Source organism: Coregonus clupeaformis, chromosome 19, assembly GCF_020615455.1.
Source record: "Coregonus clupeaformis isolate EN_2021a chromosome 19, ASM2061545v1, whole genome shotgun sequence".
Classification (NCBI taxonomy): Eukaryota; Metazoa; Chordata; class Actinopteri; order Salmoniformes; family Salmonidae; genus Coregonus; species Coregonus clupeaformis.
This window is the reverse complement of record NC_059210.1, coordinates 58,232,563-58,250,450: the sequence shown is the minus strand read 5'-3', so window position 1 is coordinate 58,250,450 and position 17,888 is coordinate 58,232,563. Positions and strand designations below refer to the sequence as shown.

The following is a 17,888-nucleotide window of genomic DNA, read 5'->3' as shown; positions in this document are numbered from 1 at the left end:
TCTGACAGCTAAAGGCTCGAGCGTCAAATGCGTTATGACGTTTTTCCTGCCCTGGTTTACATAGTTGTGGGATATGTAGTCTCTGCTGTCATTGCCAACAGGTGTGGACATGTCCCAGACCAGTTTATGGAACAAATCATGATTGAAAAATTTATATAATTTGTGGTTTTTCAATGGCTTCAAAGCATTTCGATTTCAGAGCGATATCCCCATACAAGGCATGTGAAATTCATTTTGATAGGCCTACCTTGTTTGTTTTTGATTAAAGCTTAATTTATACCAAACCTAGTATGAAGTACAAGAGCTACCAATAGCTATGAAAAATGGCAATCCTGTATTGTTGCGTAGCAAAAATACACACGTCTGCAGCCCCGCAATTATAAATGTGATGCCAGTATACAGGGTCGCTATTTTGCGTTTGTGTTACTTCGTTGCATATGTATGGTATAAATTAGGCTTAACTCACAATTGTCCTCTGTATCACATAGTGTTCTGCATATTACGGTGAATCAAGTAAACAGACCAATTACAGACTGGGTAAAATACAATTTTATTCAGGATATAGGAAGAGGACATAGAGAGATACCGTAGCTACATGAACCAATAACAGTAACATTCTAAAGACCCGACAGTATAACTTAGACCAACAATGTCATCCATAGGCCTGTGTATAATTAATTATGTCAGCACTACTCACAACAACACAATCCTACTAATAGCACTAATACTGTAGGTAGGGTTAAAGATTCAATAGAAATGCTCCCCAACTTGCAAAAGAGTAGGGCAACAGCAAAATGGCTTCTAGAGAAACTCTGGTATAGGAATTGTCTGGTCACTGAGCATCAGCATGGCTATAACATTTAGGCTTGTAAACTTATATGTGGGTAATTGTGACTAATGGTATGAATGCATGCTTTTAAAATGGCCAGTACTTATGGTGTTGCAGCAGTGTGCAAAGCAATGAAAGAAGCTTCACTTGATCCTGTGAGATTTGGTTAGCACCGACAAAGTGAGAGTTCAGCTAATGGAAACAATACCAATAACTGACACTTTGATATACTAGTAGTATCCTATAGCTATGCAGATAGCATCATACAGTTAAATGTGTCATAAAGAATGTGCCTTTCCTCTAATCAGGGGAAATCAAGGAAATATCCAAGTATTGACATAATCATATCTCAAACAAATACAGTGCAGTCATGTGTTTGCCACTACCATGTGTGTAAGATGTGGAGGAACTGTTATTATCTGAAACACTTTCATTGACTTAATAGATGCAGTACAGTTACAGCTGGCACCAGACACCTCTTTTCGGAGCTAAAACAGTTCGGAGACAAACTTAACCACTACTGCAAAAAGCACCATTTACTGATGTTGAACAAAGGTGCCCAATACCAGGCCAATAAACAGGAGTTGCGATATGAGTGTGTTTGGCATAGTGGTGTGTGCATATGTGACTGTGTGCAGGCGGAGGGGGGTAGGAGGGGGACTCAGCAGGGAGGACAGTTGGTTACGGTCGTCACTGTCTGGGCAAGTTCCAAAGTCATAAACCCAGCCTATTTCTACAATTTATATTCTTGAAATCTAATCTCAACCACACTGCAAACCTTATGCCTTGTACCTTAAATTAAGACCAAAAAGCACATTTTTGGTTTTCATAATTTTTTATGATATAGCCAATTTTGACATTGCAACTTGACCATCTAGTGGGAACCGTTGGTTACTAAGGCGACAACAACCTCTTGGCCTATTTCCTGGCGATGATGAGGCTGTGGTAAAGGGGCTTCACCACGACGTGCAGGTAGAGGGAGCTGTCAATGAGGTACTCAGACACCCGGCGGTGAAGGTCGGCGTCCACCAGGAAATCCCCGGCCTCCTCAGTGCTCTGGTGGAAGTTGTAGACGTGACGAACCACCATTTTACCCCCCTGCCTCGCTGTCACGATCACCGTCTTCTGGAAGCTCACACCGGCGAAGTCGGGGCTGGAAGTGGCTGGGGTGACGATGATGCGCGGACGGCCGCCGTCGGTGCGTGTGGCCTGCATCTCATTAGTATAGGCGGAGCGCACGCTGAGCGGGAGCCAGCGCGGGGAGAACAGGGCGTTCCAGGTCACCCGCTTGCTGGCATCGCTGCCACTGGGGCCCAGCTGGGTCTGGAAGCTGAAGCTGCGGTCGTCGCGCGTGGGGTTGTTGATGACCCACGGCGAGCCCCAGGACAGCGACAGGTAGTTGCGCGGCGTGAATATGCTGCAGTTGACGTCAAAGTATTTGGCCAGCTGGACGGGCGAGGCCGAGTGGAACTGGAAGGCCAGGAAGAGCAGGTCACGGATGGACTCGTAGTATTTCAGCATGAGTGGCGACTGCTTCTGCAGACGGAACAGGTGCTGCGGGGGGATCATGCCGTAGCGCACCTGCCTCAGGGCATTCTCCACCGTCAGGCCAGCCGGCTGGTTCTGGCCGATCCAGGCCTCCAGGGCCTCATAGAGCTCAAGCTCGCTCTGCAGGATGAGGTCGGAGCGCTGCATCAGGGACAGCAGCAGGTCGTCGCTGATGGAGCCCCACTCACCGCTCTGCAACACTGACGACAGGTTCCAGGAGAGGTACTGGAGGCAGCTGTCCCTCAGGTTGGCGTCGCCGATCTGCATGGCGTACTGGTACCAGCCAACCACATGGCCCGACGGGGAGTCGCTGGACAGGTGCCCCGTCATGTACTGGCTCAGGCCCTGCTGGAGGCTCCACACACGGTACTTGCTGGCCAGCTTGTGCAGAGGGATTGCCTGGTCCAGACGCACAGAGATGTCACCGCAGTAGAGGTACCTGCAGAGATAAAACAAGGCTAGATCGGTCTGCAGAAACATTAGCATTACTGAACTTGAAAGGAGGTCACTTTTTTATTCAAAATTTGAAACATCACTAGCCCAATTCTGTTCCTCCCCCATCCCCCTGAGGTGTGCACTCATTATGTCTCCTCCCCCCTCCAGGTCCCCTCACCTGATGAACTTGTCAAAGACAGCAGCACAGTCAGCAGGCTCTCTCAGGACCACGGTGCTGGCGTTGCGGCTGAGCATCAGCTCCTCAAACACCTCGCTCTGCAGCGAGAGCACCAGCGTGTGCGCCTGGATCACCTTCACCTCGTCCGTGTTTACCGTCTGCACATGGAGGGCCACATCGCTGCCATTGCCCTGGGCCAGCAGATCCTCCATGCGCTGCACCATTGCCATGGAGTGGTTCAGCGTTGTGGCGCCATTCTCCAGCGCCACCTCCTGCTTCAGCGCGGCTACAGGAAGAGAAGATGAAGGGATCCCGTTCAACACTGGGTCAACTGCAAGTGAAAACACCATAGCTCTTTCTCAATTCATCTGTCCTCGATTCCTCGCAACCTCTTTCTATTTACCATACTCTCTATTCTGTATGGCATCCTCCCCTTGGAACTTCTCCTCCAATACGGTTGTGAAGGAGGTGAGGAATTGCGGAAAGACAAATTGAGATAGAGCCCTTCTTCTCCAGTCATCACTCACTTTGACACTGAATGTTGAGTTGGCAGTTGAGCATTCTGCCAATCAACACAGACTCAGCCAACAGATACTCAATCCATGTGAGACCCTCCTTGATCAATGTATCGACACCTGAGTCTCTCTGATTGACGTCCTGTCCTACCTGACAACACTGGTACATCCATCAAGTCCTATCCAACTGTCCAATCAACACATCTTCCTAAAACATAAACACCCCTATTCAGCCAATCGACACCTCCTTCTAAAACATGTGCCACTATCGAGCAACTCAACACATCGTTCTAAAACATAAAAGCCTTGCTGTCCCTATAAACCCACCTGGCTCTCACAATGAATTACAACCTCTAACCAATCATTCATTATGACAAGCCGTCTACTAGCCTCAACACTCTGCACTCTCCCCTCCAAAGCTTAAATAACAGTACAGTGATGACATGGCCATAAACTTGAACAGTCGCTGAGTTCGTCTGCAGTTCAGAAATGACTGACCCAGTCGCTAATGGGGAAATCCTACCCGTGGTTTGGGTTTAGGGTCAGCATCTTGGAGCGTAAAGCACACTGTTAATAGACTATGTGAAATTGATAATAATGGATGATAATGGATGGTAATAGTGTAGGCTATGAAACCTAAAGGCTACTTGTCTTTAAGTACAATTTTGCCTAGGCTATACTGTACAAGCACCAGACATGTCTAAAACAGTTTTTTTAATCCCCTGACTAAACAACTTTTTAAAAGTTTTTTTAAATTAGTTTTTAAACCCATATTTGCAGATAATGACATGAATATAGTGTTCATATACTGTATTAAATTGCTCGGTGTCCACACCACCGAGGACTTAACATGGTCCTCTCATACCAGCACAGTCGTGCCTCTTCTCCCTCAGGAGGCTGATACGATTTGGCGTCTGGTATGGCAACTGCAACCCCCTCAACCGGAAGGACGTACATGCCAGGCGATATCTGAGAAAGGCCCGAAAAATTGCCAAAGACTCCAGCCACCCGAGACATGGACTGTTCTCCATGCTCCCATACGGCAGGTGGTACCAGTGCATCAAGGCTCAGACCAACAGACTGCTAAACAGCTTCTACTGTACTTCCTGGCTATAAGACTGTTAAATGGCTAACCACTGCGATCCCTCATACCTACGCTGCTGCTAAAATTATTATTGATTCGATTTATTACTAACACTACAGGGTTCCTGTGAGGTTGACCACAAGATGCCTCCTTCTTCACTACAGGGTTCCTGTGAGGTTGACCACAAGATGTCTCCTTCTTCACTACAGGGTTCCTGTGAGGTTGACCACAAGATGTCTCCTTCTTCACTACAGGGTCCCTGTGAGGTTGGCCACAAGATGTCTCCTTCTTCACTACAGGGTTCCTGTGAGGTTGACCACAAGATGTCTCCTTCTTCACTACAGGGTTCCTGTGAGGTTGACCACAAGATGTCTCCTTCTTCACTACAGGGTTCCTGTGAGGTTGACCACAAGATGTCTCCTTCTTCACTACAGGGTTCCTGTGAGGTTGACCACAAGATGTCTCCTTCTTCACTACAGGGTTCCTGTGAGGTTGACCACAAGATTTCTCCTTCTTCACTACAGGGTTCCTGTGAGGTTGACCACAAGATGTCTCCTTCTTCACTACAGGGTTCCTGTGAGGTTGACCACAAGATGTCTCCTTCTTCACTACAGGGTTCCTGTGAGGTTGACCACAAGATGTCTCCTTCTTCACTACAGGGTTCCTGTGAGGTTGACCACAAGATGTCTCCTTCTTCACTACAGGGTTCCTGTGAGGTTGACCACAAGATGTCTCCTTCTTCACTACAGGGTTCCTGTGAGGTTGACCACAAGATGTCTCCTTCTTCACTACAGGGTTCCTGTGAGGTTGACCACAAGATGTCTCCTTCTTCACTACAGGGTTCCTGTGAGGTTGACCACAAGATGTCTCCTTCTTCACTACAGGGTTCCTGTGAGGTTGACCACAAGATGTCTCCTTCTTCACTACAGGGTTCCTGTGAGGTTGACCACAAGATGTCTCCTTCTTCACTACAGGGTTCCTGTGAGGTTGACCACAAGATGTCTCCTTCTTCACTACAGGGTTCCTGTGAGGTTGACCACAAGATGCCTCCTTCTTTACTACAGGGTCTTCTTGAGGATGAGCACAAGTGTCACATGCACACTGTAGAGTCACATGAAAGAAAGTCTCAGCACGACAAGCTGCACGCTACATCTCTTTAACGCCCTTCCTGCTCTGCCTCCAACGACACCAGCTGCTTCCTCCTGTTACTGTAGGTTTAATGAGACACAGGGGTAGAAAGACTCCTGCCCCTCCACTCCCTTAGCTGCCTCACTGCCCCCCCAGTCTTCATATCACCACTGTCGGCTAATCATGCACCTCCACTTCAAAGCAACCTTTGTTCAGTTCAATAAACACAACTAACCTATAGCCTACATCTCCGTGACGGCAGCTGATGCTTGTGGGCCATTGACAAATAACTTTGGGATTTGCATATTGCATTTGTGGAATTTGTGTCATTCACCGAGCTCAAACAAAATTGGACTTCAGAAGTTCAATTTGACTTTTGCAAGCATATTAATTGTGATAGGTTAACATGCCATTTAATTGTGACAGATTGATTTGTTTCGGCTAATTTACTTCCGAATTTAAATGTGCTGTAATCAAGCATTCCATTTGTTACAATAGATTGAAGCGTGAACTTCAGAAAATTTATACATCTGAGGATGATGTTATTAATAAAATATTAAGAATTGTCTCCTCTAGTTAAGCACAGTGAGTTTTAGAAGCTGGGGGGTTGAATCCCCTAAATTAAACATAGATATATGCTCACTGAAAAATCCTACAGTGTGTGTGAGGATTCTGCACACAAAACGCATGAGGAAGAAACTTCCATGCAAGATGAAGGCATTATAGCCTGAAATAAAGTGCAATTCAATTGATGCTTCCCAGGTCAAGACCTTCAATATAGGAAGGAGCATTTTCTTCAGTCTCTAAAATAGCATCCTTATCGATTCTGACTCACAAAGGCAGCACAAAAACAAACATCTCAGGCTCTCTCTGCAAAACACCACAGACAGACAGAGATAGGATGTGGGAACTGGGGGGATAGTACTGCTGTTCCAATACTCAACCCAGTGCCTGAGGGCTTAAAGAGAGCAACCCACATGCAATGTGTCCCACTACCGTTTCCCCAACACACTGAGTGAGGAGATATTCCTCTAAAACAGAGTTGTATCTCTTTCCTACCCTTCTTTAGGATAAGAAATGTAAATAGGATAGGAAATGAAACGGATGTTCTTTATGCACTGTAGTGAGAGGAAAGTGGCAGAGTGACTAAAATAGACAAAGTAAACAGTTAATCGCAATGCAGTGCAGTCTGTCGCACAGTCACCTTACCTCCTCCAACGGTGATGGGTTGGAAGCAAAGAGCCACAAGCAGGCTTCCCAGATATACCCGGGCAGGGATTCCTCCTTCATAGCTGTGTGCCATATCTAGTCATATATATCCCCTCTCTCTTCTCTGTTCCTTCTTTTTTCTTCGTTTCACTCTCTCCGTCTTCCCCTTGGTGCTTAGTGTCTTTGTGTGTGAGTGTGTGTGTGTGTGTGTGTGCAAGAGGTGGGTTGCCCCGTTGTGGCGCCCTGACTCCCCGTCCCGGACTCTTTATCTAGGACGCCTGGCCTTTTCCCCCGCCTGGTGCCTCTCGCATCGCCTTGCGGACTCCATTGATTGGTGGAATCTGGCAGGGGCCGTTGCTATGACGACGGCTTTGATTTTGAATTTCTCCCTTTTCCATGTTAACATTGATCTGTGGCCCAGTAGGGTCAGTAGGGACAGTACAGTCTCTCTCTCTTCAAAGGGTGATTAAACACTATATTATGGAGTCAATATGAATGGATTATTTTATGATACAGTACCCTGTTATAATATAATTAGGGTACTGTATGTGAGGATTTAATTTATGTTAATTAGAAGTAATAAGACCAATATAATGTGAAATCTGTGTCAATAGCACAATTAAGTAATTAAGCACAGAGTTAATTAGTTTGGTGATATCTATGACACCATACCAATACATTTGAATACAAAATCCTATAACAGCATGTCTGCTGGAAATTGACAACAGTTGTCAGTAACAGCCTGATAATCTTAGTAATTTAAAGATTTGTGCATACCTATTAGAGAAGGGCTCTCTAACCCTGTTCCTGGAGAGATACCGTCCTGTAGGTTTTCACTCCAACCCTGTTCCTGGAGAGCTACCCTCCTGTAGGTTTTAACTCCAACCCTGTTCCTGGAGAGCTACTGTCCTGTAGGTTTTCACTCCAACTGTAATCTAGCACACCTGATTCTAATAATTAGCTGGTTGATAAGCTGAATCAGGTTAGTTACAACTGGGGTTGGATTGAAAACCTACATGATGGTAGCTCTCCAGGAACAAGGTTGGAGAGCCCTGCATTAGAGCAATGGCCACTGTAAAATTGTCACGTGACAATTTCAGTGCACTGCACTCTGATTGGACTAGTGCACATATCCATCTGGGGCTTCGTCTATTTAACTCATCTGTTTGTACTCTTCGGAAAATAAAATACATTCACATGGATGTACACCACAGGAGGTTGGTGGTACCTTAATCGGGGAGGACAGGCTTGTGGTAATGGCTGGAGCAGAATCAGTGGAATGGTATCAAATACATGGTTTCCATGTGTTTGATGCCATTCCAATCATTATTATGAGCCGTCTTCCCCTCAGCAGCCTCCACTGATGTACACACCTGTCTTCTTGTTCATGTCTTGCTTTCATGACAAATGGCTTGATATGAGTTCAGTATGGACAATGCTTCATGTCCAAATCATCCTAAAATATCTAACATTGATTGTGTAGCTCAATAGATGGTTTGGACATGAAGTGTGAAACATATCGGTACTATTGACTTGCATTGGATTTGTTCCACGAATGCTACAAAGTTAGCATTTGGAAACGGTGGCCAAGTAAATAAAACCAAAGCATGGCACGGCTACAAAGACTAGTGGGCTGGTCAAATGCCATCTCCACCATCAAATACCTTGGTTAGATACCCATAATATTATCTCTCAATTGTTGTATCTTGAGCTTCTGTATCAATCCCCCCTTCTTGCTCATGTTTTGTTGCTATGGTAATCAAAATCAACTGCTATATCTTATTGATTGACATTTATAAAAACACAAAATAATAAAAAATAAAATGTATATGGATTGCTATCATCATACCTTGTCCATAGACTGCTTACAGGGTAAGGAAACTAATATATAATTTAATAATTTGGATGAACTATCCCTTTAATGCTTACTTATTTTGTGTTGAAAAGGATTGAAATGAGCTGAAGAGACAAACCACACTAACAAGCGGCACCTGAGGCAGTGCATGCAGAGTGACTGTGTGTCTGTATGTTCTGTTGTTCTGTTGCCGAGTGCAAAACGAATGTGCGTGATCCTCAGCAACAAAAGGAACAGCTGGTCAAAGAGTTCACAGGTTGCTGCTGCAGGCTGGGAACATGCTAATTGCTCTTACGGGGAACCATGAAATCAATACCATGCATACTATCCACTCTGGTGAGTGGCATCAAGCCACATGGTCTCCTAAAAACTCTTACTCAGCCTAATTGACGCGTAATGGTTACTGCCTGGTGCATTGTGGTCCCGGCAGAGAGAAGCCGCCCATGACATTGGCACATGAGAATGTGGTGATGACCTAAAAAGGTCAAAGGAATGTTGAAGTAATTGACCAGTGAACGAGGTGTTAAATTGACCCTTTCTCTGCCGCGTAGTTTCAATATTGATTCCCTGTCTCTGGGGTAATGGGGAGCCAACACCCGGATGGTTTTGATGATCTCTTCAGGGAGAGATGAAGAGATGTGCTCAAAGTGTGTTGGACCGCTGACTGAGATGAAAGCAAATGAAGAAGCCTCTCAGACTAATTAAGCAGGTTGATGTTTATTGGGATGAGTCTTGTACTTGAGGCAGAACTGAACGATTACAGCTAGATGGACCAGCTGCAAAGTGAAAATTGGCTATATTGTAAACATTATTGAAAACAAAAATGTGCCTTTTGGTCTTAATTTAAGGTTAAGGTTAGGGTTATGTTTAAAATCAGATGTTATGACTTGTGACCACTCTGCAGAGCTGCCTCCAGAGCAAGATTCATGGCAAAAAAAACCTGACCTGCCCTAATCAGCCTTCAGTCTAATCTCTCGTTGACAGACGTCTATCGAGCATCTGACCAAATTACGCAAGATTTAATAATAATAATATGCCATTTAGCAGACGCTTTTATCCAAAGCGACTTACAGTCATGCATGCATACATTTTTGTGTATGGGTGGTCCCGGGGATCGAACCCACTACCTTGGCGTTACAAGCACCGTGCTCTACCAGCTGAGCTACAGAGGACCAGAGATTTTAGTTCTGTGTTAAACGAGATTACCTTCTGTCTAGTCAAATAATCTCTGTTGAATAACCCCCACATAAAACAAATAGATAAATACATCTGTAGAAAGAATATGGATTTATTTCATTATGGTATCCGACGTAGTCCACCAAGGATAGCACAAAACATTGTTTCAGAGGGAATTGGGTTGCAGTTGCAATCGGCTAGTAAGAATGCATCTATGTAGTTACCTACAGATGTCCTAGGAGATTCATACCTAGCCTGTGTGCTATGAATAGTTTGACATGTTCTCTGAGGAGAACTGGGCTGAGGTACTCTCTAATGAGGTCTGAGACAGGAAGGAAGGAATTGGGATGGCTACTGGAGGACAGAGGACATCCCTGTGAGAAGAAGTGATAGCTTGCCCTGGTGTTGTAAATTAAATTAAATCAAACTTTATTTAAAGTGCATTCAAAATCGCAACACACTTCATATTAAAACAATGAAATGAATAGAGTTAAAGCAAACAGGTAGGCGTATAAAGGATGAATAAAATAACACAACACTGAGGATGTCTAAAACAATTGCTGTGTAAAAGCCACTCTCGACCAGTGTGTCAAAGTCTGACAGAAGCAGCGTTCAAACTTTTGTTCAAGCATTGCAAAGATGTGTCTAATTGTTGCTCTTATAGACCAATTTAGCTTTTGAATCAAAACATTCAAATATTAGCTACATTTCTTTTATGAAAGACATCTGCTTTGATATACATATTATCGGATTAGACAGGTTTTATTAATCAATGTCCAACACTCCCCTGCATATTGGGACATTCCTGTGCATTCTTAGATTCAGATGTGTTTGACAGGGGAGAATGGGACTATTTATTCTCTGTATCTGAAAATGTGGCTTCTGAGAAGTTAATTTCCGTGATTCATCTTTTGGACGTGTCACCCAAGCACAGGAGGCTGGTGAGGGGAGGACTGCTAATAATAATGTCCGGAATGGAGTAAATGGAATGGTATCAAACTCATGGAAACCATGTTTGATGTGTTCGATACTATTCCATTTATTCCGTTCCAGCCATTGCTATGAGACGTCCTCCCAATTAAGGTGCCACCGGCCGCCTGTGCACTCAAGGCATCAGTGCTTACAAACTGAGTTCACAGTGATTTCCACTTTTAAGGGGCATGCGCCAAGGATGACCAATATCTACTCTGTTCTTCGTCTGTTGTTCGTCCTCTAATCCTCTGGCGGTGAGTAGATCAATCCTGAAATGTAAAACCGTTCAGTGTAGGTTCACTGTGTGCCGAGTAGCAACAAATCATTCTCCCGGTTGCAACTTTCCAACTCTTAGAATTAGAATTCTAGGTGACCAGTTCTAAGGAGAACGTACTGACAGGACAGTGGTCAGAGGGTTCAGAATCCAATTGACACCCTTCCAAATCTCTAAAAGCACCCCTGGGGAGGACTGCATGGTAGGATCGATGAGACCACAGGGGGCCTTGCTTGCCCCGATCGCAGCCATGTTAAACAGCTTAGTTTAGCGAGTGGTAAATGGCAGTGCCAACACCAGAAATGTGTCCTGAGTGACCTCACGCTAGTACCGAGTCACAGGGTTTCAACCAGTTGATTGGCTCCCTTGGAGACCTCCAAAACATCATGCCAATCTAAACACTCAATACTGTACTTAACTGAAAGCACGGCCTGCATGTTCCTCTAAAATACAGGTCGTGCATTCAGTGATCTAAAATACAGGCCGTGCATTCAGTGATCTAAAATACAGGCCGTGCATTCAGTGATCTAAAATACAGGCCGTGCATTCAGTGATCTAAAATACAGGCCGTGCATTCAGTGATCTAAAATACTATGGTGTTCTTTGTAGAGGACAAGAGAATTACGCATTTGGAGCGCTTTAAAAAGATCTGCATAATCTTTTTTTTTTCTCTTACAAGGAGTATTAAGAGAGAGAGAAGATCAATCAGTCTGTCCACTGGCCAACATTAAAATGGAGGGGTTCCATTGATCTGAAAAACACATTCTGTGATATCAATTAAACATACAGCTCATGTACTTTCCTTTTCAGTGTCATAATGTTCCCATTCTGTTTCTTTTGTTGTGATGCAAAGCAGTAATGAAGTAGGACATGGACATGACCAACATCCTTTCAGGGATCAAAACGTTTTTTTCTTTGGAAGGGTTCATAAAGGGTTCTTCGGCTGTCCAGTTTCCAGGAATGCTTTTTATTCCAGGTAGAACCCTTTTGCCCAACAAAGAACAATCAAAGAACCCTTTAGGAAACCTTTGGTGAAAAGGTTCTTCCTGGAACCTTTTCTAAGAATGAACTAATGTGTTGGAGCATCTACTTCATTACTATCAGCTTTTTGGACTTGAACCCCCAAAATAAAGGATGTGTGTTTTACTATCAACTCTATGTGATCCAAAGCACCTCCGTTAAAGGTCATACGGATGCCTGTCTGTGAGTCCTCAGGAGTCAATGATATAACTTTTTTGTGATACATTTATTTTTAGAACATGTTCAGACATAACAACATAAAGCCCTAAAAGGACACCCCATCCACCACCCACTAACCCCCCTCCCCTAAAGGTCCCAGTTTGCATATCACGCCATAGGTTAAATGAAAACAGCATAGTTTTAAAACAGAAATATGAAAATGGAAATCAAAAGGGAAAGAATAGATAAATAAATAATAAATAAATACAAATAAAATTGTAACACATGCCAAACACAACGGAAACAGTGATCACAGAAAAGTAAGAAACACGATAGTAAGACAGTAGAACTCAGTAGACCTCAGGGAAATGAGTTCTGATGTCTTAGAACTTCCATCTGTCCATGTCAGCAGTGTGGAGGCCTTGGCCTTGTTCATCCTAGCAGTGGACAACTCTAACATCACAATGTCCTGAAACTGTCTGAGTCAGTGTGGCACACAAAGCTCATGTGGAGGAATTCACAGCTAGACCAGCTAACAATCATTTGATGTTGTTTGTCCACAAGGCCAATTTGGAATCATCATTAAGCAACAATACTACAGGGTCCAGGAGTATATCACATTCCAGCATGTCTATTAATAAAGATGTAACCTTTCCCCAGAATACGAACCTACTAATACAACTTAAACACACAGAGAGCAGAAAAAGGTTGAAAACGCTCCAAATCAATGGCAGTGACTCGATAGCTTTCCTATCAAATGGTTTCTAATTGACTTTGCCTTTATATCAGATCAAGAGTCCATCTGTTTCACACTACTATTTGATTCAATTGAGTCAGTAAACATTAGGCAGTGTTCAAAATGCTCTCAATATTCAATCTCAGACATGTAGCCAGATGTAACAGAGGGGGTTTGTACCACACTGACGTGGTGTGTAACGTTGCCTGAGACCTAGACCTGAAGACTTCTGTTAGCGCCCCAAGAGAATGCCCATGCTGGCAGGCTTCAGCTCAGAGTAACATGGTTGTGTGGTGCGCTGGCAGGTTTCAGCTCAGGGTAACATGGTTGTGTGGTGCGCTGGCAGGCTTCAGCTCAGAGTAACATAGTTGTGTGGTGCGCTGGCAGGTTTCAGCTCAGGGTAACATGGTTGTGTGGTGCGCTGGCAGGCTTCAGCTCAGGGTAACATGGTTGTGTGGTGCGCTGGCAGGTTTCAGCTCAGGGTAACATGGTTGTGTGGTGCGCTGGCAGGTTTCAGCTCAGGGTAACATGGTTGTGTGGTGCGCTGGCAGGTTTCAGCTCAGGGTAACATAGTTGTGTGGTGCGCTGGCAGGCTTCAGCTCAGGGTAACATGGTTGTGTGGTGCGCTGGCAGGCTTCCATCAGCTCAGGGTAACATGGTTGTGTAGTGCGCTGGCAGGCTTCAGCTCAGGGTAACATGGTTGTGTGGTGCGCTGGCAGGTTTCAGCTCAGGGTAACATGGTTGTGTGGTGCGCTGGCAGGTTTCAGCTCAGGGTAACATGGTTGTGTGGTGCGCTGGCAGGTTTCAGCTCAGGGTAACATAGTTGTGTGGTGCGCTGGCAGGCTTCAGCTCAGGGTACCATGGTTGTGTGGTGCGCTGGCAGGCTTCAGCTCAGGGTAACATGGTTGTGTGGTGCGCTGGCAGGTTTCAGCTCAGGGTAACATGGTTGTGTGGTGCGCTGGCAGGTTTCAGCTCAGGGTAACATGGTTGTGTGGTGCGCTGGCAGGTTTCAGCTCAGGGTAACATAGTTGTGTGGTGCGCTGGCAGGCTTCAGCTCAGGGTAACATGGTTGTGTGGTGCGCTGGAAATCCAGTTTTGAACCCAGTCAGTCACAAAAAAAAAGAGATCTGAAGAAATGTGTTGTATTACAGTGATCAAAAAAAGGACTACAAGAGGTGTAATAAACATGTAATAGATATTTTATTGACTTTCAGTATGATTTCAAGACACCTAGAAATATCGACTTCATCTCAAATAGAAAACAATTAAACATTTCTGTCTTATCATTGAAACAACATTGAGGATGTGATAATGAATCTGAAGAAGGTCCTGGCATATTGCCAAGTCTTGGTTCATTATCCTGTATCAATATCACCCACCAGATGGCTCTACAAGACCAACTACGTTTGGTGGTTCCCTTGCTAATCTAGGGGTCATAAACTACTAATCCATAACACAAGGCTCTCCAACCCTGTTCCATAACCAGAAACCGTGGATAGATGGCAGCATTTGCGCAAAACTGAAAGCGCGAACCACCGCATTTAACCATGGCAAGGTGACTGGGAATATGGCAGAATACAAACAGTGTAGCTACTCACTCCGCAAGGCAATTAAATAGGCAAAACATCAGTATAGAGACAAAGTGGAGTCGCAATTCAACGGCTCAGACATGAGATGTATGTGGCAGGGTCTACAGACAATCACGGACTACAAAAAGAAAAGCAGCCACGTCGCCGACACCGACGTCTTGCTTCCGACAAGCTAAACACCTTCTTCGTCCGCTTTGAGGATAACACAGTGCCACCGACGCGGCCCACTGCCAAGGACTGTGGCCTCTCCTTCTCCATGGCTGACGTAAGACATTTAAGCATTTTAACCACCGCAAAGCTGCCGACCCAGACGGCATCCCTAGACGCGTCCTCAGAGCATGCGCAGACCAGCTGGCTGGTGTGTTTACTGGCATATTCAATCTCTCCCCATCCCAGTCTGCTGTCCCCACATGCTTCAAGATGGCCACCATTGTTCCTGTACCCAAGAAAGCAAAGGTAACTGAACTAAATGACTATCGCCTCGTAGCACTCACCTCTGTCATCATGAAGTGCTTTGAGAGACTAGTCAAGGATCATGTCACCTCTACCTTACCTGTCACCCTAGACCCACTTCAATTTGCTTACCGCCCAAATAGATCCACAGACGATGCAATCGCCATCACACTGCACACCGCCCTATCCCATCTGGACAAGAGGAATACCTATGTAAGAATGCTGTTCATTGACGATAGCTCAGCATTCAACACCATAGTACCCTCCAAGCTCATCATTAAGTTCAAGGCCCTGGGTCTGAACCCCACCCTGTGCAACTGGGTCCTGGACTTCCTGATGGGCCGCCCCCAGGTGGTGAAGGTAGGAAACAACATCTCCACTTCGCTGATCCTCAACACTGGGGCCCCTTAAGGGTGCATGCTCAGCCCTTCTGTACTCCCTGTTCACCCATGACTGCGTGGCCAAGCATGCCTCCAACTCAATCATCAAGTTTGCAGACGACACAACAGTAGTAGGCTTGATTACCAACAATGACGAGACAGCCTACAGGGAGAAGGTGAGGGCCCTGGCGGAGTGGTGCCAGGAAAATAACCTCTCACTCAACATCAACAAAACAAAGGAGATGACCGCGGACTTCAGGAAACAGCAGAGGGTGCAAACCCCTATCCACATCGACGGAACTGCAGTGGAGAAGGTGGAAAGCTTCAAGTTCCTTGGCGTACACATCACTGACAAACTGAAATGGTCCACCCACGCAGACAGTGTGGTGAAGAAGGCGCAACAGAGCCTCTTCAACCTCAGGAGGCTGAATAAATTTGCCTTGGCAACTAAAACACTCACAAACTTTTACAGATGCACAATTGAGAGCATCCTGTCAGGCTGTATCACCGCCTGGTACAGCAACTGCACCGCCCGCAACCGCAGGGCTCTCCAGAGGGTGGTGCCGGCTGAAAAACAGCTTCTATCTCAAGGCCATCAGACTGTTAAACAGCCATCACTAGCACATTAGAGGCTGTTGCTGCCTATTGAAATCACTGGCCACTTTAAGAAATGGAACACTAGTCACTCTAATAATATTTACATATCCTGCATTACTCATCTCATATGTATATACTGTATTCTATAATATTCTACTGTATCTTAGTCCATGCCGCACTGTCATTGCTCGTCAATATATGTAGATATTCTTAATTCCATTCCTTACTTAGATTTGTGTGTATTGGGTATATGTTGTGAAATTGTTAGATGTTACTTGTTAGATATTACTGCACTGTCGGAGCTAGAAGCACAAGCATTTCGCTACACCCGCAATAACATCTGCTGAACACGTGTATGTGACAAATACAATTCTATTTTATTTTATTTTATTTTATTTGGAAAGAAACCCTCCTGTAGGTTTTAACTCCAACCTGTTCCTGGAGAGCTACCCTCCTGTAGGTTTTAACTCCAACCCTGTTCCTGGAGAGCTACCCTCTTGTAGGTTTTTGCTCCAACCCCATTTGAAACTAACCTTATTCAGCTTATCAACCAGCTAATTACTAGAATCAGGTGCAATAGATCAGGGTTGGAGTGAAAAACCTCTCCAGGAACAGGGTTGGAGAGCCCTGCCATAACAGCATCATAAGACATGTTCACACTCCCATCCCCTCCGGCTCAGGGTCCAATCACCAGTGAAAATAAATAAAGGCAAATATTTTATGCACTTAGTATTCTAGTACGTTCTCAAAAATATGGGTGCAGTTAGGGTTCAGTATTGTTCCCTTGGGTACAAAAAGGTTAAAAATTACTAAAAGTATCTTCAGAGGTAAACATACTGTACTCTTCAGTACCTTTTAGGGTACATGTGCAAATAATCTAGTATAATGGTAAAGTTTTGTACACAATAATTTGAATATAATGTACAATCATCACTGTGTTTTTTCATGTTTGTGTGGGCAATGTAGCTGAGGGGGCTCATTAGCACATTGTATGGGCATGGTTTCCACCGTGTTGTATCCATCAGACTGCCAGATGGTGAAGCGTGATTCATCACTCCAGAGAACGCGTTTCCACTGCTCCAGAGTCCAATGGCGGCGAACTTTACACTGCTCCAGCCGTAGCTTGGCATTGCAAATGGTGATATTAGGCTTGTGTGCGGCTGCTCGGCCATGGAAACCCATTTCATGAAGCTCCCAATGAACAGTTCTTGTGCTGAAGTTGCTTCCAGAGGCAGTTTGGAACTCAGTAGTGAGTGTTGCAACCGAGGACAGACGATTTTTACGCGCTACGCGCTTCAGCACTCGTGGTCCCGTTCTGTGAGCTTGTGTGGTCTACTACTTCACGGCTGAGCTTTCCACTTCACAATAACAGCACTTACAGTTGAGGGCAGAAATTTGACGAACTGAACTGTTGGAAAGGTGGCATCCTATGACGGTGCCACGTTGAAAGTCACTGAGCTCTTCAGTAAGGCCATTCTACTGCTAATGTTTGTCCACGGAGATTGCATGTCTGTGTTCTTGATTTTATACACCTGTTAGCAATGGGTGTGGTGGAAATAGCCGAATCCACTAATTTGAAGGGGTGTCCACATACTTTTGTATATACAGTGCCTTCGGAAAGTATTCAGACACCCTTGACTTTTTCCACATTTTGTTATGTTACAGCCTTACTCTAAAATTGATTAAAAAACAAGTTTGCCTCATCAATCTACACACAATACCCCATAATGACAAAGCAAAAACAGGTTTTT

General features: G+C 44.9%; 1 protein-coding gene across 2 annotated transcripts; it reads right to left on the bottom strand.

Moving 5' to 3' along the window:
• Positions 1–531: 531 nt before the first annotated feature.
• LOC121551596 (BTB/POZ domain-containing protein 17-like) lies at positions 532–7,206 on the bottom strand. Of its 2 annotated transcripts, none has more exons than XM_045205181.1 (3): positions 6,927–7,206; positions 2,991–3,321; positions 532–2,816 (listed from the first exon to the last, which is right to left on the bottom strand). In XM_045205181.1, the coding sequence occupies exons 1-3, from the start codon at positions 7,018–7,020 to the stop codon at positions 1,748–1,750; spliced, it is 1,494 nt and encodes a 497-aa protein (XP_045061116.1). In that variant the 5' UTR covers positions 7,021–7,206; the 3' UTR covers positions 532–1,747. The 2 variants fall into 2 exon arrangements, with proteins under 2 accessions (XP_045061116.1, XP_045061117.1); XM_045205182.1 differs by having other exon boundaries at positions 2,991–3,276; positions 6,927–7,204.
• Between the last annotated feature and the right edge of the window lie 10,682 nt (positions 7,207–17,888).